Source organism: Leptonychotes weddellii, chromosome 2 (assembly GCF_054177405.1).
Source record: "Leptonychotes weddellii isolate Sample4059 chromosome 2, ASM5417740v2, whole genome shotgun sequence".
Taxonomy (NCBI): Eukaryota; Metazoa; Chordata; class Mammalia; order Carnivora; family Phocidae; genus Leptonychotes; species Leptonychotes weddellii.
Genome location: NC_138370.1, coordinates 117,832,920 through 117,856,910, shown reverse-complemented (window position 1 = coordinate 117,856,910; position 23,991 = coordinate 117,832,920). Strand labels below are relative to the sequence as shown.

Below are 23,991 nucleotides of genomic sequence, written 5' to 3'. Positions count from 1 at the left end.
TGATCAGCTCTGGTGTTGCTAGGTCAAGTAAGATGAGGAATGACGGTTAGCCATTGGAGTTAGTAATGTGGAGGTCATTGAGACACTTGACAAAAGCTGTTTTGGTGAAATAGTAAGAATGAAAAAGCGTGATTGGAATGGGAAGAGAAGAATTGGGAGATGGTATGTATGGGCAACTCTTTGCAGAGGTTTTCACAAAAGGGAGCAGAAAAATGGGGTAGAAGCAGCAGAGATCATTTTTTCTTTTATGATTTTTCGGAAAGCAAAAATTTGATACGGGGAGTAAGAGAGAGGATTGTGGCAGGAGTAGACAGAGGGGAAGGAAACTAGTGGAGGGATAGGCTTTAGATAGAAGCATAGATAATTCATCTGTGACTGAGTTTCTCAACCCCAGCACTGTTCGCATTTTAGATGGACTAATTCTTTTTTGTTGGGGTTGTCCTGTGTATTGCAAGATGCTTAGCAGCATCCCAGACCTCTGTCATTAGATGCCAGTAGCATCATTGCCCCTATTTGTGACAATCAAAATGTCTGTAGACATTGCCACATGTTCCCCGGTGGGCAGAATAGCCCCCAGTGATCTACAGTAACAGCCAGCAATACCGAGTATGCGGGTGCTGTATTAGCCATGTGCTGGCGGAGTTTGCGCAAGTACTCTTTGATGGCTTCAGTATTCTTAGTGAGGTCAGAATCGGTCATCAGCTGGAGATGTGGATGGGGGTGGGAGTGTTGAAGTTGAGGGAAGACAAAAATAGAAAAAATTCTTTAGGAGAGTGAGTAAACTAGGAATATACTTGGCAGCAATAAGGGCTCATCTGAAGATTGTAGTGATTGAAATGAGATCATTCAGATTGATTGGGTGTTTTTCTCCATCAGAGTTCAGCTACATGGGTGCAGGAAAGGCGTAGGCAAACTTAGGTTTAATCACAGTTACGATGTTGCCCAACAAGTGTGACAGCAAGAGATGGACAAGGTAGATGAGTGCATATTCAATAATTAACAGTGATTGACCATAGGGGTTAAACTAGGTAAGGGGTGAAGTGAGGCCTTTAAGGGGAAAAAGACAGCAACAATGTAATGAGTTCAGTGGTGTAGAGGTCACAGTGGGTTCAATGGGTTGTTGGGTTTGGGATGCTAGACTAAGTGAGAGGGAGAAAGAATTAAGGTGATAATTTATAACTTTTATTCAATTAATCTTACCTTTTGATAAGTATTTTTAAAAACATCTCTAGTTCTTTATGAAGCATTCCTCCCAAGTACATTGTACAAGGAGGGCAGATACGAGATTATTGATTATGTTTTTTAAATATGCTTCCCCTTTCAATTGACAAGTATAAAAATACCAACTGTGAATGACTTAAAAAAATTTCAGCTGCTTCTCTTTTACCAGGTAAATGAGGAATTCTTTTTTTGTCTTCATTAGTATTTGTGATGAATGATAAGGCAGACACTAGTTCAGGCATCTTGCTTTTTGTGCATTGCTTATTATGAAATTATTAGACAGTGCTGCTCCTTGAAAAAGCAGCCAGTTTATGAGAAAGGCTTCATTATGTGGATGTTGAATTTTGCTTTCCAAGCCTTCCTGTTTGTTTGTTTTTTTTTTTCTTTGATAGTTTGAAAAGGCTGGCCTTTCTTATTTGCTTTGGTCTTATTCTGTGTGGAGTATTTTCTTCATAGTACTGGGCAATTGATTTACTTTCACTGGCAGTTGAAATAAATATAAAATTAGATATTGTTCTTTGTAGTGACAGTAATTATCATTTTGAACGTCCTGTAGCGTTATCTGTATCTGTGAGGATATCAGAGAACTGAAAATTTAGCAGTTTTTTAAACAAATTAACCTAAAAGTGATTAAAAGTAGAATCTGGATAAACGATTGAGAATTTGTTTCTTTAAACAATGATTCATTCTGATAATTACAGTAATTTTAAATTTAGTAGATGGCATAAAATTGGAAAATTCAAAAAAGTATAGTGCTATTTATAGCAGTTAATGTAAATTTGAGTTGTGAATGGAAATAGTAGAGTACAAAATGCTAGTAATATAGGACTTGTGGAAAAAATTCAAATTATGAAAAAATTCAAATTAGTATAAAAAAATTTAAAAAGTAAAGAATTTCAGAACTTGGGCCATGTAAACTGTAAACTTGTTCTTGCCACATGGTGGCATCACTTTTGCTGGTAATAAAAAAGATTAATTTTTCTGTAAGGATTAATCTTGAATTTTGTGAGTTTTGAATTATGTGAGGTGTTCAGTTGTATATTTCTTGCATAAAATGTGGTCACTGAGATAAAGAAGAAAATGAAAACCATCTGTAATCTCAACACCTAGAGATAATTGCTATTACTATCTTCATATGTATGTATAGAAATACATCTTAATAGTGTCTTACATGCTGTTTTGTCCTGTTTTTTTACTTAGTAAAAATACATGACTATTATATAGTAATGATTATAAAAACTGTATATTATTCTACCATCTTTTATGTACCACAATTTAGTTGATTATTATAAATACCATAATAGGTGATTCCCAGTTTTTTCCTGTTAAGATATTTATGAGTAACTTTACAAATGAATATTCCTTGTATGTATGTGTGCACATCCCTGATTATTTTCTTGGGATTTATTTTCTAGAGGTAAAATGTAGTAGTTAAGGAATATATGTATTTTAAAGGATTCAAAGGGTCATTGGAAAATATATTGCCAAATTGTTTTCCATGATGGTTTACTCATTTATAGCCCCAACAGCAGTATATGATACACCTCTCAACTGGGCATTTTTTCTTTTAAGTTCTTTGACTTGTGAGATTATCTGAGGATTGAAAGAAGCTAAAATACAATGGAACAATCATGATAAAAATAATAAAAATTCAATAAAATTTATTTGGAAATATTTTTTAGATTTTCTCCAATGCAGTAAAAATTTGATTCTCTTATATTAACAAAATATATAATGAAAAAAATGTATTTTCTCCCAACTCCTAAAAATTTTCTTGATAATATACTTAGTCATTCTGTGTTTATCTGTTACATCCTAGGCAGTACAATGTAGATTATAAGCTGGAAACTTACCTGAAGATTGCTAGGCTATATCTGGAAGATGATGACCCAGTCCAGGCAGAGGCTTACATAAATCGAGCATCATTGCTTCAGAATGAATCCACCAATGAACAGTTACAGATACATTATAAGGTAACAGATGAGTTGATTTGGGATTAATTTTGTATTGAAGAATCCTACTATACTAAGATTCTCCAGAACATCTGATAAATGATGTTATATATTAGAAATTATCTTTTATTTTTTGCTTTGATTTTTAATTTTTTCCCCTAATTGAAAAATTTCCCTCTATAGGTATGCTATGCACGTGTTCTTGATTATAGAAGAAAATTCATTGAAGCTGCACAAAGGTACAATGAGCTCTCTTACAAGACAATAGTGCACGAAAGTGAAAGACTAGAGGCCTTAAAACATGCTTTGCACTGTACCATCTTGGCATCAGCAGGTAAACATGTAATTTGTGCTTTCATGAACAGTTACGTTTGCTTAATAATTTCAGGTTCATTACTGTTAGAGGATTTAGCAAGGAACTATTTTATTTTTATTTATTTTTTATTTTTAAGATTTTATTTATTTGACAGAGGGATAGAGAGCACAAGTAGGCAGAGCGGCAGGCAGAGAGAGAGGGAGAAGCAGGCTCTCCGCGGAGCAGGGAGCCTGATGGGGGGCTCGATCCCAGGACCCTGAGATCATGTCCTGAGCCGAAGGCAGACGCTTAACCAACTGAGCCACGCAGGCACCCGACAAGGAACTATTTTTAAATATGCATATATCAGTCTGTTACCCACATGTGTTAGGAGTAATTAAGAGAGATAATATGAAGTTTAGTTTGCCTAATATATCTCTTAAAAATGAATAACGAAATTAAGTGAGAATTATATAGAGGGAAATAAAAATTAAAATCTAGAGATTAATAATAATGTACTGCTTTGGGGATTTTCTTTAACCTTCAAGCCTTAGTTTTAGATCTCACATTTATCTTTTTTTTTTGATAAATATGAAAAATAAACTATTCTTCTTTTTTACTAAATTATAATGTAAATCACTCAACTTATAAAGCAGAAAAGGCATTGAGAAGAAATGCTGATAATTCTAAACCATGGCTTTTCTAAATCATTTTTAGAATGTTTATTGATCTGTATTTAGTTGAGAGCCTAATGACATGTTCACACTACACATTTCATTCTTTATGAAGCAGTGATCTTTTTTAAAGGTTTTTTATTTATTTATTTGACAGAGAGAGACACAGCGAGACAGGGAACACAGCAGGGAGAGTGGGGGGAGGGAGAAACAAGCTCTCTGCGGTGTAGGGAGCCCGATGCGGGGCTCAATCCCAGGACCCTGGGATCATGACCTGAGCCGAAGGCAGACGCTTAACGACTGAGCCACCCAGGCGCCCCTGAAGCAGTGCTCTTACTTATTTTATTTTTGTTACTGAAAAGGCAATACATAAAATGGTACTGCTTCCACTTCTAAAGAACTTTTACTGGTTACTTGGAATTCCTTCAGTGTAAAAGTTCTGTGTGTGTTCTCTTTTTTTATCAATGGTATCATGATACACATACTTTTGTAACCTGCTTTTTTCCTACCTGTATATTGGCAATCTTTATATGTCAGTACATACCACTCATTCTTTTTGGATGCGCAATTGAGTATTCACTAATTCAGTGTGGGCAGCAACTTTGTAGAACATAACTGCTACAAATCAGGACAATTGACTGTATCTTAGTAGGCAAAAATTGAGTCATAACACAGTTTCTTATTGGAGAAATAGATTGTGAGAATATTTGATGCTCATTTGTTTCCCTTAGGACAGCAGCGTTCTCGGATGCTAGCTACTCTTTTTAAGGATGAAAGGTGCCAGCAACTTGCTGCTTATGGGATCCTAGAGAAAATGTACTTAGACAGGATCATCAGAGGAAATCAACTTCAAGAATTTGCTGCCATGTTGATGCCTCACCAAAAGGCAACTACAGCTGATGGTAATGATCATGTCTTAAAAATTTGTGGGAGTGAATATTTAGGTACACACTAGTGGAAAGTGTGTTAAATTTGAAGCATCTTGGTATCTTCATATAATATTTTTATGTAACACTTGACCAAAAAGGAATATTATATTGACTGAAAATGAGTATTATATACAGATAGGGTTTGAATTATAAAAATAGCCCTATTGGAAAGTGTATTGTAGAATAATGCATTTTTGGGAATTGTAAGGGCAGAATTACAGCCTATGTTAATAGTGCCTGGTTTTTATTTTTTAATTTTCATTTATTATTTATTTATTTTTAAAGATTTTATTTATTTATTTGACAGAGAGAGAGACAGCGAGAGAGGAAACACAAGCAGGGGGAGTGGGAGAGAGAGAAGTCGGCTTCCTGCTGAGCAGGGAGCCCAATGCAGGGCTCGATCCCAGGACCCTGGGATCATGACCTGAGCCTAAGGCAGATGCTTAATGACTGAGCCACCCAGGCGCCCCTAGTGCCTGGTTTTTAAAAAACTCAAACCCTTTGATAAGTACCTTAATTAATTTTAAGCATCAGTTTTTAACAGTATAATTATGCAGTCCTATTTTAGGTAGAGTAAAATTTGGCACAGTAGCTTGCTTAAGGTTATTCAGGGTGAAAGTATTGCCAGTAAGAATAGAACTTGGTGTCATGTTTCCTAGTTAAGGGATGTATTTGTTTTGTCAGGCTACCTTTTCCAGAAAAGTTTTTAATAGTTGCTTGTTTATAACATCAGTCACTTTATATATGTTTGTCTACAGAGGTTTTAAAGTAACTTAAACAATAACATGTGATAATAAAAATATAAACAGCATCAGAAACATGAAAAAAGTCAAGATACACAGATTTGTTGGACTCACTTCCTTGGATTCAATGAGTATATATCAAAAGAGAATTTAGCTATAAAGAGTCATTTATGCAGGGATTTGCTGAAAGGTATACACTTCACCCAGTCCTACTGCCCTGGGTTAAACCGGATCACTGAAGGGATTATAGTGATCTCCTATTGAATTTTTCATTTAATTTGTATTTTAAGAAGCAAACTAGTTGATTCTCACCTTTCTGTCCAAAGGAGGTATTTTTTTCTATAGGATATTCGTTACGCAATCCTCAGGGAAAATTCCTTCACAGTCTTGCAGTTGTGATTCTCCTGAACAGTTGTTTTTTAATCTTATTAAACACACTTTGAGTTGATGAACTAATTGGCTTTTCTTATCTTGACTGCTAGAAAGCTTATTAAATTTGTAGCCCACCTATAAATAGTGTGTATGTATGTGTTTTGATTGTTGCTACTTTTAAATTCTTTTCCATGTATTCTGAGCAGCTTTAACCATTTTTTTTTTTAAAGATTTTATTTATTTATTCATGAGAGAGAGAGAGAGGCAGAGGGAGAAGCAGGCTCCCAAGGAGCAGGGAGCCCGATGCGGGATGTGATCCCAGGATTCTGGGATCATGATCTGAGCCGAAGGCAGACGCTTAGCCATCTGAGCCACCCAGGCGCCCCTGAGCAGTTTTAAATTCTTTTTGCAAGGAGATACCTGACAAACAAATTAAAAGATAGTTAAAAAGAAAAAGTTTCCAGGATTGATATAGTCAAGCTTCAGATTTGACTTTGAGCTTTCTGGCTGTGAAAAAAAATGTGAAAAGATTCTTTTCTAAGAAGGATACTTACTAGGACCTCTGAGGATGCAGATGATTCTCAAATTTCTCACATGGGACCATATAGAGAGGACAGATGTTTTGTCTTCTTCCATTTTAGGCCTTACTGTTTTTCCTTATTTATCTCTTTTGGACATTTTTGTTTACTGGCATTACAACCCTACATTAGCAATCTTGAGATGTAATTTTTTTTTAATTACAATTCATTGTTTTTTAGTATATTCCCAAAGGTGTATAATACTACTACTAATCTGCTTTCTGCTCAATAGATTTGTCTGTGGTGGGCATTTCATATAAGTGGAATCACACAATATATAGTCTTTTCACTTGGCAAAGTGTTTATCCATGTTGTAGCATTTATCAGTACTTTATTCCTTTTTATTGCCAAGTAATATTCTATATATGAATGTACCACATTTTATTTCCTCATTAGTTGATGGACATTTAGGTTATTTTCACTTCTGGGCTATTAATGCTTCTATGAATATTCATGTAAATTTTTTAAAATTTTAATTCAGTTAATTAACATATAATGTATTATTGGTTTCAGAAGTACAGGTCTGTGATTCATCAGTTTTTACCCCATGCTCATTAAATCACAGGCCCTCCTTAATATCCATCACCTAGTTACCCCATCCCCCATCCCTCTCCCCTCCAGCAACCCTCAGTTTGTTTCCTATGATTAAGAGTCTCTTATGGTTTGTCTCCCTCTCTGGTTTCGTCTTGTTTTATTTTTTCCTCTCTTCCCCTGTGATCCTCTGCTTTGTTTCTTAAATTTCACATATCAGTGAGATCATGTGATAATTGTCTTTCTCTGATTGACTTGTTTTGCTTAGCATAATACCCGCTAGTTTCATCCACATTGTTGCAAATGGCAAGATTTCAGGGTTTTTTTTGATGACTGTGTAATATTCCATTGTATATATATATATATATGCCACATCTTTTTTTTTTTTATTAAAAGACTTTATTTATCTATTTGACAGAGAGAGAGACTGTGAAAGAGGGAACACAAGCAGGGGGAGTGGGAGAGGGAGAAGCAGGCTTCCTGCTGAGCAGGGAGCCCGATGTGGGGCTCGATCCCAGGACCCTGAGATCATGACCTGAGCCGAAGGCAGACGCTTAATGACTGAGCCACCCAGGCGCCCCTATGCCACATCTTCTTTATGCATTCATCTGTCAATGGACATCTGGGCTCTTTCCATAGTTTCGCTATTGTGGACATTGCTGCTATAAACATTGGGGTGCAGATGCCCTTTCGGATCACTACATTTGTATCTTTGAGGTAAATACCCAGTAGTGCAATTGCTGGGTCGTGGGGTAGCTCTATTTTCAACTTTTTGAGGAACCTCCATACTGTGGAGAGTGGCTGCACCAGCTTGCATTTCCATCAGCAGTATAGGAGGGTTCCCCTTTCTCCTCATCCTCGCCAACATCTGTCATTTAATTTTAGCCATTCTGACCAGTGTGAGGTGATACTTCATTCTGGTTTTGATTTGTATTTCCCTGATGCAGAGTGATGTGGAGCATTTTTTCATGTGTCTGTTGGCCATTTGGATGTCTTCTTTGGAAAAATGTCTGTTCATGTCTTCTGCCCATTTCTTGATTGGATTCTTTGTTCTTTGGGTGTTGAGTTTGATAAGTTCTCTATAGATTTTGGATACTAGCCCTTTATCTGATATGTCATTTGCAAATATCTTCTCCCATTCTGTTGGTTGTCTTTTGCTTTTCTCGACTGTTTCTTTTGCTGTGCAAAAGCTTTTTATCTTGATGAAGTCCCAATAGTTCATTTTTGTCCTTGCTTCCCTTGCCTTTGGCGATGTTCCTAGGAAGAAGTTTCTGCGGCTTAGGTCAAAGAGGTTGCTGCCTGTGTTCTCCTCAAGGATTTTGATGGACTCCTGTCTCACATTTAGGTCTTTCATCCATTTTGAGTCTATTTTTGTGTGTGGTATAAGGAAATGGTCCAATTTCATTCTTCTGCATGTGACTGTCCAATTTTCCCAATACTATTTGTTGAAGAGACTGTCTTTTTTCCACTGGACATTCTTTACTGCTTTGTCAAAGATTAGCTGACCATAGAGTTGAGGGTCCTTTTCTGGGTTCTGTATTCTGTTCTGTTAATCTGTGTGTCTGTTTTTATGCCAATACCATACTGTCCTGATGATTACAGCTTTGTAATACAGCTTGAAGTCCAGAATTGTGATGCCACCCATTTTGGCTTTCTTTTTCAATGTTTCTTTGGCTTTGGAGCAGACTTCTAATAGTCTGATTTTGTGCTCTGCGGCTCTATCACTTGCCAGTAGCGGCTGATGGAGGCCCCCTCCCCCCGCGATCTATCTTCCCGAATATCACCTCGGATTCACTTCTCCACATGTCCTGCCTTGCAGAAAGTGGTCGCTTTTCTATTTGTAGAGTTGCAGCTAGTCTTTTCTTAGATCTCTGGTTGAGTTCACAGTTTGATAGCTATGTAGCTGAATTCCTGGGACCAGACGAAATTACGGTCTCCTACTCCTCTGCCATCTTCCATGTAAAAATTTTTATATGAACACAGGTTTTTAATTCTTCTGGGTATTTACCTAGGAGTGGACCGACTGGGACATATGATAACTCTGTGTTTAGTCTTTTGGAAAGTTGCCAGACTGTTTTCAAAAGCAGCTGCTCCTTTTTACACTCCTGCCAGCTGTGTGTGCGGGTTCTAATTTCTCCACATTTGCTGTCACGTTTATGATCTTTCTGATTTAGACATCCTAGTGTGTATGAAGTGGTATCTCATCATTTTGATTTGCATTTCCCTGAACAGCTTTTCATGTACTTACTGGCTATTTGTATATATTTAGAGAAAAGTCTGTTCAGATCCTTTTTGATTTTTAAATTGGGTTATTTGTCTTTTTACTACTGAATTGTAGGAATTCTTTATATATTCTAGACCTGATCATTATCAGATGATTTGCAAATATTTTCTCCCATTTTGTGTGTTGTTTCTTCACTTTTTTGATGGTATCCTTTGAAACATTTAAGTTTTTAATTTTGATTAAGTCCAGTGTTTCTCCTTTTTGTTGCCTCTACTTTCAGTGTCATATCTAAGAAACCATTGCCTAATCCAGGGTCATGAAGATTTGCTGTTTTCTTCTGTAAGTTTTATAATTGTAGCTCATACATGTAGACATTTGATTCATTTTGAGTTCATTTTTTTGTATATGGTGTAAGATAAAGGTCCGCTTCTATTCTTTGCATGCGGATATCCAATTGTCCTATCACCATTTGTTGAAGAGACTGTAAGTTCCCCATTGAATTATCTTGGTACCCTTGTTGATAATCAGTTGACCGTAAATGTGAGAGTTTATTTCTGGAGTCTCAGTTCTATTCCATTATTTTATATTCCTGTTCTTATGCCAGTACCACACTGTCTTGGTTGCTCTATCTTTATAGCAAGTTTTGAAATTGGGATGTGTGAGTCCTCCAATTTTTTTCCCCCCCTCAAGATTGTTTTGGCTCCTCTGAGTCCCAGTAGAATGAATTTTAAAATCAGTTTGTCAGTTTCTGCCAAGAATCCAGCTGGAGGGGCGCTTGGGTGGCTCAGTTGGTTGGGCATCTGCCTTTGGCTCATATCATGGTCTCAGGGTCCTGGGATTGAGCCCTGTGTCAGGCTCCCTGCTCAGCCAGGAGTCTGCTTCTCCCTCTGCCTCTCCCCCTGGCTTGTGCTCTCTCTCTCTCAAATAAATAAAATCTTTATAAAAAAAAAAAAAGAATCCAGCTGGAATTCTGATAGGGATTACCCTTAGTCCATAGATCAACTTGGGGACTATTGCCATCTTAGCAATATTAAGTCTTTCTATTTTCCCATTTATTTAGGTTTTTATATTTGAAAGTTGCTAAGAGAGTAAACTTAAGAAAACTTAAGAAACTTAAGAAACTTTTAAGTTTCTTAAAAGTTCTCACCACAAGAAAAAAAACTTTTAACCATGTGAGGTGATGGATATTAGTTAGACTTATTGTGGTAATCATTTTACAATGTATATGTATTATCAAATCATTATGTGGTACATCTTAAACTAATACAATATTATATGTGATGTCTGATAAAGGGTTAATCAAAATATATAAAGAACTTCTAAAATTCAGCACCCAAAAAACAAACAGTTCAGTTAAAAAATGGGCAGAAGACATGAATAGACATTTTTCCAAAGAAGACATACAGATGGCTGACAGACACATGAAAAGATGCTCAACATCACTCATCATCAGGGCAATACAGATCAAAACTACAAGGAGATATCACCTCACACCTGTCAGAATGGCTAAAATTAACAACACAGGAAACAATAGGTGTTGGTGAGGATGCAGAGAAAGGGGAACCCTCCTACACTGTTGGTGGGAATGCAAGCTGGTGCAGACACTCTGGAAAACAGTATGGAGGTTCCTCAAAAAGTTAAAAATAGAACTAACCTACGATATAGCATTTGCCCTTCTAGGTATTTACCCAAAGGATACAAAAATACTGATTCAAAGAGATATGTGTACCTTGATGGTTATAGCAGCATTGTCAACAATAGCCAAATCATGGAAAAGCCCCAATGTCCATCGACTGATGAATGGATAAAGAAGAGGTGTGTGTGTGTACACACACACACACATACACACCGGAATATTATTCAGCCTTATAAAAAAGAATGAAATCTTGCCATTTGCAACGACATGGATGGAGCTAGAGTGTATTATGCTAAGTGAAATAAGTCAGTTAGAGAAAGACAAATACTATATGATTTCACTCATATGTGAAATTTAAGAAACAAAACAGATGAAAATAGGCAGAAAAGGAGGTGAGCCAGAAAACAGACTGTTAACTATAGAGAACAAACAAGGTTACTAGAGGGGAGGGGGCAGGGGGATTGGTTAAATGGGTGATGGGTATTAAGGAAGGCACTTGTGATGAGCACTGGGTTTTGGATATAAGTGGATATAAGTGATGAATCACTAGATTCTATACCTAAACTAATGTAACACTGTATGTTAACTAACTGGAATTTCAATGAAAACTTGAAAAAAATCATTGAAATTAAAAACAACAACAATACTATGTCAATTATATCTCCATGAAACTGGAAATTAAAAAAAAAAAAAGAATTGGATGAGCCTAGCAGTCAGACACCTTCAGAATGGGGCCTTATGTCCAGCACTTCGTCAGGCCTTATGTTACTTCACTTAAGGGAGGATGCTATACCTGATCTCTCGTGGTTAGCTGGCCCTACCTTCTAGACATTTCTCATCTTTGCCTCACAGTAAGGTGCTTATGGAATGCCCAAAAAAGGAGAGAGGTATTTCTACTGAGCTGTATACGTATTGACTTTGTCAAGCTGGCAGAACAGGTTGCATGGTGGTTTTGCTGCTTCTTGCTAATAAAAGTTTGTGCTAATAGCAAGAAGAGTAAAGTTAATGAATCTGATAGCTACCCTAAGGAAGTAGAACCCCAAACCTAACAGGTTAAATCCATTCAGCCTGTTAGTAGCTACTTGCCAATCACTTATTTTCTAAATATGTTATTTGTATTTAGTTGTATATTATTCAAACTCTACCAAATAAGGCATTTTCCTTACTTTTACAATTTGGTAAAAGGAATAAAGAAAATGATTATGGGTTGTTACATGTGTAGAAATTTTTAGAAGGGCGCCTGGGTGGCTCAGTTGGTTAAGCGACTGCCTTCGGCTCAGGTCATGATCCCGGAGTTCCAGGATCGAGTCCCACATCGGGCTCCCTGCTCGGCGGGGAGTCTGGTTCTCCCTCTAACCCTACCCCCTCTTGCGCTCTCTCTCTCACTCTCTCTCTCTCTCAAATAAATAAATAAATAAAAATCTTAAAAAAAAAAAGTTTAAAAAAAAAAAGAAATTTTTAGGAAAAAAAAGGATGAGTCTTTTAAAAGTGTAAAACAAGGGGCGCCTCGGTGGCACAGTCAGTTGAGCGTCTGACTCTTGGTTTTGGATCAGTTCGTGATCAATCAGGGTTATGAGATTGAGCCCCATGTGGGGCTCCGCTCAGCATGGAGTCAGCCTGAGATTCTCTCTTATTCTCCCTCTGCCCCTCCCTCCCACTCACTCTCTCTCTCAAATAAATAAATAAATCTTTTTTAGAAAAATGTGTAAAACAAGTTTCAAGCTTATAACTGTCTTATTTATATTTATTTAAGGTTCTAGCATCTTGGACAGAGCTGTTATTGAACATAATTTGTTGTCTGCAAGCAAATTATATAATAATATTACCTTTGAAGAACTTGGAGCTCTTTTAGAGATCCCTGCAGCTAAGGTATTTTCTTGTTTCCAATATATAAAAAAGAAGTTAATAGACTATTGATGTAGTAAGAAAATATGTAATTGATAGATATTGGCAACTGCAATAAAAATATACATAAAAAGCCTCAGGAAAATGGAAATAAATTCTTTGAATGTTAAAGTAGTACTGTGATGGAATTGTCTTAGATCTTTGCTTTTCTTAAACTATATTTTATGATAAAGTGAGGTGTTCCAGGTTTTGATACCTGTTTTGTGAGAATCTTTGCTTAGTGTCTTTAAATCCACTTCATAGTGTTTTCTGATTTCTGATGAACTTGAGATTTTGGTACATGCCTTACTTCTTTTTCTGTTCTCGTTGACTCAAAGGTTAAACATTTCATCTGTTTGAAAGAATAACTGATAATTCTCTAGGCTATTCTGTGGTAACTTTTATGCTTGATTTATCTTAATTTGACTGAGTTAGTATGAAATTAATTTCATTTTTAGTCATGATAAGGGTTTGGTTGGCTCTGTACAAATACCAACAAAGTACCAGTAGTCTTTAGAGGGTATTTCAGCTATCATTTAAAAAACATTCTCTTAATTTTAGATAAGAGTAAAAATAAGCAATCGACCTACTTTTACCTAACTTGCACACCTTAAAGTCATGTAGTAATGGTTCACATCCCCTTTTATCTGTTGGTGAAATTGTAATTTAGAATTTCCTAACATAGTTCCTTTACTTGTACACATTCAATACACAGTACAGGAAATGGAACAATTTGGGAACCAAAGCTTAAGTTCCCATTAAAAGATACTTTCTTCTTAGACTGAGACTTAGGGAAGTGAATATATATTTAATAATATAATACAGTCTGTTTAGGATTTATTGTGAAGATAGTCAGAATTACTAAAATGACCAAGTCATAAGCCAGTTTGCTTGCCCATAGTAAACATGAAACATGTCTTTAGGAGCTAGGTAGAGGACCTTCTGGTTCCCTTTAATGTCTTTATTTTTTTTTTTAAGATTTTATTTATTTATCTTAGAGAGTAATAGAGGGAGAGCACTGAGGGAGAGTGAGAGGGAGAAGCTGGCTCCCTGCTGAGCAGGGAGCCCAATGTGCGACTTGATTCCAGGACCCCAAGATCATGACCTGAGCCGAAGGTAGACACTTAACCGACTGAGCCACCCAGGCGCCCCTCTCTTTAATTGTCTTTAGAATCCTTTTAATTTTTATTTATCTATTTATTTTTTAAAAAAGATTTTTTTTTTTAAGTAATCTCTACACCCAGCGTGGGGCTCGAACTCACAACACCAAGATCAAGAGTCCCAGGCTTTACCAGCTGAGGCAGCCAGGCGCCCCTTTTTAATTCCCTTTTAAATTTGAACATCATTCCTCCTTCAAAATACTACTTTCTTCAAAAATATTATTTTCTTAAAGAATTTTTTAGGTGATAAACACTGTAAATTTAAATGAAATAAAAAGAAAAACTAGTTTGTTTAGGTTTTTTTCAAGTGTGGATCTCAGTGAGAAGAAAAATTGTTAGTTTGATTTTAAGCAGAGGAAGAAATTGGTAAGAGTGCTAGGTTCTTGTCCAAAATCTCACAAGTAAAACAGATCCCAGGGTATATTAAAATAATCAATTATACCCAGAAGAACTGGGGGATAAAATAGGCAGATTTACAAGAGTGATCTTGTGGTGAATGGCAGATGAACATACACAGAAAGTGTGTGGGTAGCTAAACCAAGAGATTTCAGTTCTCTTATATGTGAGTAACTGTTAGATATGATAAAGTCTCTGAGAGTTTATTGTTTCTTCGGATTTTTTTTTTTACAGGCAGAAAAAATAGCATCACAAATGATAACAGAAGGACGTATGAATGGATTTATTGATCAGATTGATGGAATAGTTCATTTTGAAAGTAAGAGGTTTTGCTTATTTCTATCATAATGAAATGGCAGGAAACTCTTGTATATTTATGATTAGGACATGTTGAACAATTTCCTTTGACCCAGTATATTACTACTGGAATGAACTTATTTCCCAAAGAAATAATTTAAAATAATTTTTATGAACTTACATTCATGGATCTACTTAATGCAGCATTTTTATGCTGTGGAAAAATTTGAAACTGGAATCGTTATGCCAATTCATTCACTTACTCATCAAGCACCACATACAATGTATCAGGCATGTAGAGATTCCAGTGGATTTCTTCAGCAGCACATTAAACTCATGGAGGCAGACAGATAAGTCTATCTCTTGACTCTCGTCAAGCCTATTCCTCCTCAGCCCGTATTCCTACCTCATTTCCACCCTGGACCTTGCTGTACCTGGAACCATGCTACTTGTAAGATTTGAATTTGAAATACTCTCACCATAACCTTTACCCTGTCTTTCTAGCAGTTTGTGTCAGTTAAGTTCCACGTCAGCTCCTCCCTGACTACTTTCGAGCCTCTGGTCCATTAATGTTAACTTTTTTCCAGTCAGCCCAGTCCTTTTTTGTCTTCACTCTTCCTATGCAGGTTGGCATCTATGATTCATTGTATCTTTTTTTTTTTTAAGATTTTATTAATTTTTATTTTATTATTTTTTTTAATATATTTTATTTATTTATTTGAGAGAGACAGAGATAGTGAGAGAGAGCTCGAGCAGGAAGGAGGGGGAGAAGCAGACACCCCGCAGGGCCGGGAGCCCGATGTGGGGCTCGATTCCAGGACCCTGGGATCATGACCTGAGCCGAAGGCGGAGGCTTAACCATCTGAGCCACCCAGGCGCCCCTAATTTTTATTTTAGAGAGAGAGAGAGTGTGTGAGCAGGGAAGGAGCAAAGGGAGAGAGAGAGAATCTCCAGCAGACTCCACGCTGAGCGCAGAGCCCAGAGCAGGGCTCAGTCGCAGGACCCTGAGATCATGACCTGAGCTGAAACTAAGAGTTGGTCACTCAACCGACTGAGCCACCCAGGCGCCCTGATCATTATTTTCATTACTGTTTCCTAGGTGCCCTAGATGCCTTGCCTGTTAACTTTTTTTTCTGGCTGTCTAGGAAAGCTTCACCTGGAATGAACCCATTCTCCATCTTTTTCATTCCTGTACTCGGGTAGCTAACGTTGTTGGAGAAGAGTCAGAACACCAGACAGATTGATAACCACCGCAAATTCAAGGTCATGGGTTCTCAACAGTACCTGGGATTCTTTTTTTTTTTTTTTAAGATTTTTATTTATTTATTTGACAGAGAGAGAGACAGCAATAGAGGGAACACAAGCAGGGGGAGTGGGAGAGGGAGAAGCAGGCTTCCTGCTGAGCAGGGAGCACAATGTGGGGCTTGATTCCAGGACCCTGGGATCATGACCTGAGCCGAAGGCAGATTAATGACGAGCCACCCAGGTGCCCCAGTACCTGGGATTCTTGACACATTTCTCTAATCCACCCTTTTTTTCTACTCTGCAGTGGGTATTTCAGATTTCATTTTTCTTAAATCTCAGACTTTTCTCCTCCTTCACTCTCAGCAGCAAACCTTGTTTCCTGTTTCACAGAAAAAAAATCCATCAGTATGAAATTAAATTAACTTCTTGATCAGATTTATAAAACTTCTGAATTTTAAATATCATGTGATTATCTTTTTCTTCCTTTGTGTTATACTGGAGGTGGTTTCTGAGACCCTTTCCAGTTCTCCTTGTGCTTTGGATCCCTTCTCTGACTGGTGTCCCTCCCTCTCAACAATTTTTTAGGAACTTGAAATTAGCAGTTATTTTGTCTGTTTTCATTCTTTCTTGCTCTCTTGACTTCTTTCCATCAATATTTAAACATACTTGGGTCTCTCCCATTTTAACAAAGATCTTTTTATCTTTCAGGTCTCATTTTGACTTTTCAGCATATTGAGTAGCATTGATCCTTTACAACTTTTTGAACTATCCCCGCCACCCACACCGTCTTGATTCCTTCATCTCTTTCACCCCATTCTCCTGCTTTCCCTCCTCCTTTTCCAGTGATTCTTCCAGTCATCTTTGTAGATTCTGTAGTGCCTTTAAATATAAATATTGCTTAGGGCTAACTCCAGGCCTTTTCCTCCTCACTCTACTGTTCCCCTTGGTAATTCCATCTGTTCTCATTGATTCAGTTGCCATCTCTATGCGGACAATGCTTATATTTGCCTTTCTAGTGTATAATTCTCTTCTGAGTCCTAGACCCAGTGGTGTTAAGTGACTATTAGGTATTTTCCACCTGTTTGTTTGTTGAGCATCTCAGAATGAACATATTCCAAACTGAATTCATTATCTCCCCTCCCTGTCTCCCTTCCACAACCCACCAACCAGCCAGCCAGCCAAAAGCTGCATTGTTCACTTTCTCCAGCATTCCTTATCCTTGACACCTCTTCTTTGCTGCCCAGAATCCTTTCAGTTTTATCTCCTAGGTGCATCTGGAACCCATATACTTGTCTTCATTTCTTACTGTCACCAGCCTATTCTGAAACCTCTTCCACCTTCTGGGCTTTTCCCCCTCACGTCTGCAATTGCTCCTTTCTGGCCCAGTTGCCACAGTACAGCCAGAATGATTGTGATCTTTTCATAAGGCAAGCAAACAAAACAAATAAAAACCAAATTATTAAATCATGTCAGTTGTGTTTCTGAAGTAAGGCAATGCATACCATAAACACATTTTAAAATTCTTATGCAGCCAAATATGTCAGTTTTTAATTTTATGGCTTTTTAGTTTCCTGTATTGATTTAAAAGGTCTCATTCAGGGCACCTGGGTGGCTCATTTGTTAAGCGTCTGCCTTCGGCTCAGGTCATGATCCCAGGGTTCTGGGATCGAGCCCCTCATTGGGCTCCCTGCTCCACGGGAAGCCTGCTTGTGTTCCCTCTCTCGCTGTGTCTCTCTCTGTCAAATAAATAAATAAAATCTGTAAAAAAAAAAAAAAAAAGGTCTCATTCACTTTGTGGTAAAACTAATATTTTTCTAAAATTTCTTCTAATATTTTTATTCATGTTTAGAAATATAATCTGTCTATAGTTTATTTTTGTGTATAATTTTAAGGTATGGTCTAGTTTATCTTTTTTTTTAAGATGGATTGCTAATTTGCAAGTACTATTTATTAAGTAAAACATACTTTCTGATCTTTGACAAATATTAGGTTCCACATACATGTTTGGATCTCTTTCTGTAATCTCTTTAGTTCCACTGATCTGTAACAATATGATAATAAACAAATTTATAGTAAATTTTGCTGTTGGAAAAGCATCTCCTACCCCTCCACTGCTATGTTTTTATTGAGTTGAAATTCACATAACATGAACCATTTTAAAGTGAGCAATTCAGTGGCCTGTAGTAGGTTCACAGTGTTGTGCAACCACTAACTCTACCTAGTTCCAAAACATTTTCATCTTCCCAAAAGGAAATCTTGTGCCTATTAAGCAATTGCTCCTCATCCCTCCTTCTCCCAGCCCCTGCCAGCCGCTGTCTGAATTTTTTTAGGACTTACCTCTTCTGGATACTTCATGGAAATGCAGTCATGCACTATGTGACCTTTGACTTCTCTCACTGAACATAGTGCTTTCCGGTTCCATTCGTGTCATGGCGTGGAAGTGGTACATTATTCTGCAGTAGAGATAATACTACAGTGTTGCCACTGTTCTTAATTTTCAAAATCATGTTGGCTGTTCTCAAACATCAGTTCTTCCATATTAACTTTAAATATTGTCCTGTTTAGGGTGCCTGGGTGGCTCAGTCGGTTAAGCGACTGCCTTCGGCTCAGGTCATGATCCTGGAGTCCCGGGATCGAGTACCGCATCGGGCTCCCTGCTCAGCAGGGAGTCTGCTTCTCCCTCTGACCCTCCTCCCTCTCATGCTCTCTGTCTCTCATTCTCTCTCTCAAATAAATAAAATCTTTAAAAAAAAAAGATATTGTCCTGTTTAGAAAGCAACACAGGAAGGGGGATTATCTTTGTAGTTTTTTAAAAATTTATATATTAACAGGGAAGGACTTTTTTTTTTATGATATTGCATCTTTCCATCTGGGACTCATTTGTGTCTACTCAGATTATTTTATGTCCTTTCTTAAAATTGTTTTATTTTAGTTTTTCTTTTCTGTGCCCATTTTTGTAAATTTGGGTACTGTTTCAAATGGGATATTCCCTCAGGTTTATCATTTCTAATTGCATATTGCTGATGCAGAACAAATCCTGGTGTTTTCATGTTGAGTTTTTTTGTTTTTTTGTTTAAACATTAAAATATTTATCCCTCAGAGTCCAGTAGAGACAGCCTTGACTATATAAAGAGATTTGCTTTCTCCAGTAGGTGGCAGTGTCTTATGAATCAAGAAACTGGTGATGAGATCGGTTCAGTGACGCTTTTATTGTGGTGGCTTTTGTGATTGAGGTGCTTTGGTTGGTTTTATTTTGTTTTCATGAATAATAACATGGATCTGTGTGGATATGTTTTTTGGCTTTGTGCTTTGTGCCAGTAATTTGGGTACTTTCCTTAATTAGCTTAATTTTATTAGCCGAGATTTTTGGAATAGATTTTTAAAAATTAATACTACTGTGTTTATCTTTTAACTCACACTTGCTATGAATATATGGAGTAATGTTCAGCTGTGTACATTGTTCTTTTGTGTAGCACGGGAAGCCCTGCCAACGTGGGACAAACAGATCCAGTCCCTTTGTTTCCAAGTGAATAACCTGTTGGAGAAGATTAGTCAGACAGCGCCAGAATGGACAGCACAAGCCATGGAAGCGCAAATGGCTCAGTGAATGCTTGCAGGGCTCTGTGCACACAACAGCTTTTACAATGTTGTACAGATTAATTTCACGGTCTCTCCAAAGCATTTGCATCTGACCTTACATATTTCAATCCCTTTTATGCTGGATTCCATTTAAAGAAGACATTGTTAGAACAGAAAGCGCAAGCATTTAAAAATATGTAGTTCCTATATATTCAGGGTCTCTGTGTCTCAAGCTAACTCAAATGTTCTGAAAGCTTTTTCTTTAAACGGAGTAAGTGAAATAGCCGTGGCTAAAAGGTTTGGGATTTGTGATAACTTTGTAGTCATGTAAAATGTTAAAGTGCTTCGTGCCTCTCCAAACGTGGTAATTCTAATAAATGGAGAAGTGAGCCAAATAAAAGTAGTACTTGGTTTTTAATTAGCGAACAGTGTTTTGTTCATTTTTCCTTTCATTTCACTAGACATTGATTTATACCACGTGCTAGAACCACAAAGCTGTGCCATGACGCCGGTTCCCCAGCCAGTCGGTCACGGAGCCAGTAGCCAGCAGTGGAATACTTGTAATTGCGCCAAGCACCGGAGCGCACAGGAAGGAGCTTTTCATTTCTTAGAGACAGGTCTGGGAAGGCTCCTCAGAGAGGGTTATTTCAGGCCAGCTTGATAGAGAAAATCAGGAAAGGACTAAAAACAAGTTTGTAGAAAACTTCCAGTTTCAGCTCCAACATGTGAAGGGCCTGGAAGTCATTACTCCATCCTCACAATAAGAAAAAGTCTGAACAGGCTGAAAATAGATGGCTTTTCTTATTTCTACAAGAGAATTGACGTCACAGGGCAAACTACCGCAAAAACTGGAAAGACAGGCAGATAGACTCGCAGTTGAGCGAGCTTACTGGGAGCAAAAGCTACTGGAGCAGTAACTGATAGGAACAGTGAAATGGTAACTTTGACAAGTTACTGGAGGCTGAGTGTAAACTAGCTTGACAGTTAAAACCCCCTGAGGGCCCACTCTCAGGGGAGGCTCTGTACTGTCTAGGATTTATCCCCAGGAACCCCATCAAGTTCTCAGGATTGAGATCAGGATCCTCTGTGTTTCAGGCAGGACAGGGGAGGGAAAGTAACTATTTTGAAATACACCTGGATCTTCTTCCATGACAAAGGCCTGCCCTCTAAGGAAAACCAACCACATTACCAGAGCCTCATCCATCCTGGGGCAAGAGCAGTTAGACCATTCTAGCCCCCTGGAGCCTTCTTGTGTCACGTAAGAGGAGGGAGAAAAAACGCTAAGAAACACTTCTGAAGGTCACAGCCCAGGGACTCAGGGTAAGTATAAACAGATTTAGAATCGTAAGATTATACAATACTTCCCAAATCCTTTACATCACATGGGACTCCAGTGTCATAATAGCGGAATTTGACTGAGAGTGATAGGACACACTCTTTAAGAAAGTATTCTTAGGGAGACAGTACAACAGGGAAGAATAAAAACAAGGAAAAGAGGAAACTGAAGTCTACACAACTATAGCAAATATTAAATGCAGCCCAGCTCCTATCTGGATTAACATAAAACCTTATACTAAAAGCCTAATTTCCTCAGTTCCTGTTTACCTGATACATCATGTCTGGCTTTCAACCAAAAAAACCTACAAAGCATAATGAAAAAGCAAACAAACAAACATAAAAACAAAAACAATTTGTTTTCTTGTTGTTATTGTTTTAGAGGGTATGGTGAGGGGCAGAGGGAAAGAGAGAATCTTAAGTAGGCTCCATTCCCCAGGGCAGACGGAGCCCAATGTGGGGCTCGATCTCACACACCTGAGATCATGACCTGAGCGGAAATCAAGAGTCGGATGCTTAACTGACTGAGCCACCCAGATGTCCCGAAAAATACAATTTGAAGAGACAAATCCAGCATCAGAATCAGATGGGTATGGCAGGGATGTTTGAACTAATCAGACCAAGAATTTAAAGCAGCTGTGCTTAATTTGATAAGGGTTTTTAGTGGAAAATAGGCAACATCCAAAAACAGATGGGTAATGTAAGTAGAGAGATGGAAACTCTAAGAATTAAAAAGAAATGCTAGAACTAAAACACCCTAACAGAAATGGAGATGCCTTTGATGGACTAATCATCAGACTGAACACACCTGAAGAAAGATCAGTGAGCTTGAAAATATGTCGGTAAAAACTTACCAGGGCGCCTGGGTGGCTCGGATGGTTGGGCGTCTGCCTTCGGCTCGGGTCATGGTCTCGGGGTCCTGGGATCGGGTCCCGCATCGGGCTCCCTGCTCCTTGGGAGCCTGCTTCTCCCTCTGCCTTTCTCTCTCGCTCTGTCTCTCATGAATAAAAAAAAAAAAAAAAAAAAAAAAAACTTACCAAATTGAAATGCAAATAGAAAAAAAAAAACTATCCAACAACTATGGGCCAATTATATAAGCTATAACATAGGTATAATGGAAATACCAGGAGAAGAAAGGAACAGAAGAGAGATTTGTGATAATAATGGCTATTTTCCAAAATTAATGATGGACACCAAACCACAGGTCCAGGAAGCATAGAAAAGAGCAAGTATGATAAATACGAAAAACATCTACACCTGAGCATATCATATTTAAACTGTAGTAAACAAGGACAAAAAGTCTTAAAAAAAAGCTAGGGGAAAAAATACCTTTTTTTGTTTTGTTCTTTTTTTTTTTTTAAAGATTTTTATTTATTTATTTGACAGAGAGAGACACAGCGAGAGAGGGAACACAAGCAGGGGGAGTGGGAGAGAGAGAAGCAGGCTTCCCGCGGAGCAGGGAGCCCGATGTGGGACTCGATCCCAGGACTCTGGGATCATGACCTGAGCCGAAGGCAGACGCTTAACAACTGAGCCACCCAGGCGCCCCTGTTTTGTTCTGTTTTTAGAGAGAGAGCACAAGTGAGAGGGGCAGAGGGAGAGGGAGAGAGAGTTCCAAGCAGACTCTGTGCTGAGCACGGAGCCTGATGCAGGGCTTGATCTCACAACTCTGAGATCAGGACTTGAGCCAAAATCAAAAGTTGGTCACTCAACTGACTGTGCCACCCAAGCACCCCCAAAACACCTTTTCTATAAAGGAGCATGAATAAGAATGATATTGGATTTCTCATCAGAAACCATGCAAGCAAGAACAGAGTGTAGATATTTAAGATGTTGAAAGAAAAAACTCACCAACAGAGGATATTATCCAGCAAAATTATCCCTTAAAAGTGAAAGACGAAGAGTCAGCAAAAACTGAAGAAATTTGCCGGAGATCTGCCTTACAAGAAGTGCTAAAAGTTCTTCAGAGTGAAGGAAATGGCATGGGTTAGAAACTCGGATAAAGGACATGCACTGGAAAACAAATAGATGAAGGTAAATTAAAATCTTTTTTAAAAATTTTAATTGGTCTAATAGATGACTTTGTTCAAAATAATAGCAATTTTTTAGTGTTTATAGCATATGGATAAATAAAATGAATGACAGCAATGATGGGAGGCAGAAATTGGAAATATTCTTTTATAAGATTGCTTACTACCCATGAAACAGTATAGTGTTTAAACATGGACTTAGATTAGTTGTAAATGTACATTGCAAACTGGAAGGTAACTTATAAAAATTTAAAATATATATACAGTTGATATGCTAACAGAGAAGGGAGAAAATGGAATCATAAAATGCTCAAAACCAGAGCATCAATAACAGAGCATTAAAATACATGAGGCAAAAACTGATAAGACAGCAAGGACAAATAGATGAATCCATTGTTAGATTTAGAGACTTCAGCACCCCCTTATTAGCAATTGACAGATCCAAAAGGCAGAAAATCACTAAGGACATGGTTGAACTCATCGGCGCCATCAGTCAATGGGATCTAATTGACATCTATAGACTACTTCATCCAACAACAGCATAGTATTTATTTTTCTTAATCTCACATGGAACATTCACGAAGATAGACCACATCCTGAGTCATAAAACACATCTTTTTTTTCCTATTTTGCCTTATTACCTCAATGAACAGTTGGAATTTGAAATTTTAAAAAATGTATGTGTGTTGAAGGTCGTGAAAGTAGGGAATTTTTAGAGTGAAGAAGTGACAGGAGAATAGGCTAAAGAGGTAAACTGAGGCTATATTATGAGGGACCAGGGAAAATTTGGGGTCTTTTTTTAGAATCTTCACCATTGAACTTGTGCAGGCAGTCTATAAGATGGATTGGAAAGAAGGTAACAGGAGCTAGAGTTACTAGAGGTAGGCAGACTAGTTCAGGAGCTATGCAC

At 37.7% G+C, this 23,991-nt stretch overlaps 1 protein-coding gene and 1 long non-coding RNA gene across 4 annotated transcripts in view; one reads left to right on the top strand and one right to left on the bottom strand.

Annotated features, from left to right (window-relative positions):
- COPS4 (COP9 signalosome subunit 4) overlaps positions 1-20,134 on the top strand; it is a 39,869-nt gene extending 19,735 nt beyond the window's left edge. For 2 of the 3 annotated variants that reach the window (XM_006741885.3, XM_081812214.1), the window contains 6 exons: positions 3,041-3,194; positions 3,357-3,507; positions 4,874-5,044; positions 12,909-13,024; positions 14,830-14,914; positions 19,611-20,134. In XM_006741885.3, coding sequence (XP_006741948.1) covers positions 3,041-3,194; positions 3,357-3,507; positions 4,874-5,044; positions 12,909-13,024; positions 14,830-14,914; positions 19,611-19,744 — 811 coding nt within the window. In that variant the 3' untranslated portion in view covers positions 19,745-20,134. The remainder of the gene's footprint in view (positions 1-3,040; positions 3,195-3,356; positions 3,508-4,873; positions 5,045-12,908; positions 13,025-14,829; positions 14,915-19,610) is intronic. The other variant, XM_006741887.3, reaches the window with a different exon arrangement.
- LOC145720174 (uncharacterized) lies at positions 15,576-23,059 on the bottom strand. Its single transcript, XR_014142961.1, has 3 exons — positions 22,903-23,059; positions 18,475-18,694; positions 15,576-17,895 (listed from the first exon to the last, which is right to left on the bottom strand). It is a non-coding gene; the product is annotated as an uncharacterized LOC145720174 (long non-coding RNA).
- Between the last annotated feature and the right edge of the window lie 932 nt (positions 23,060-23,991).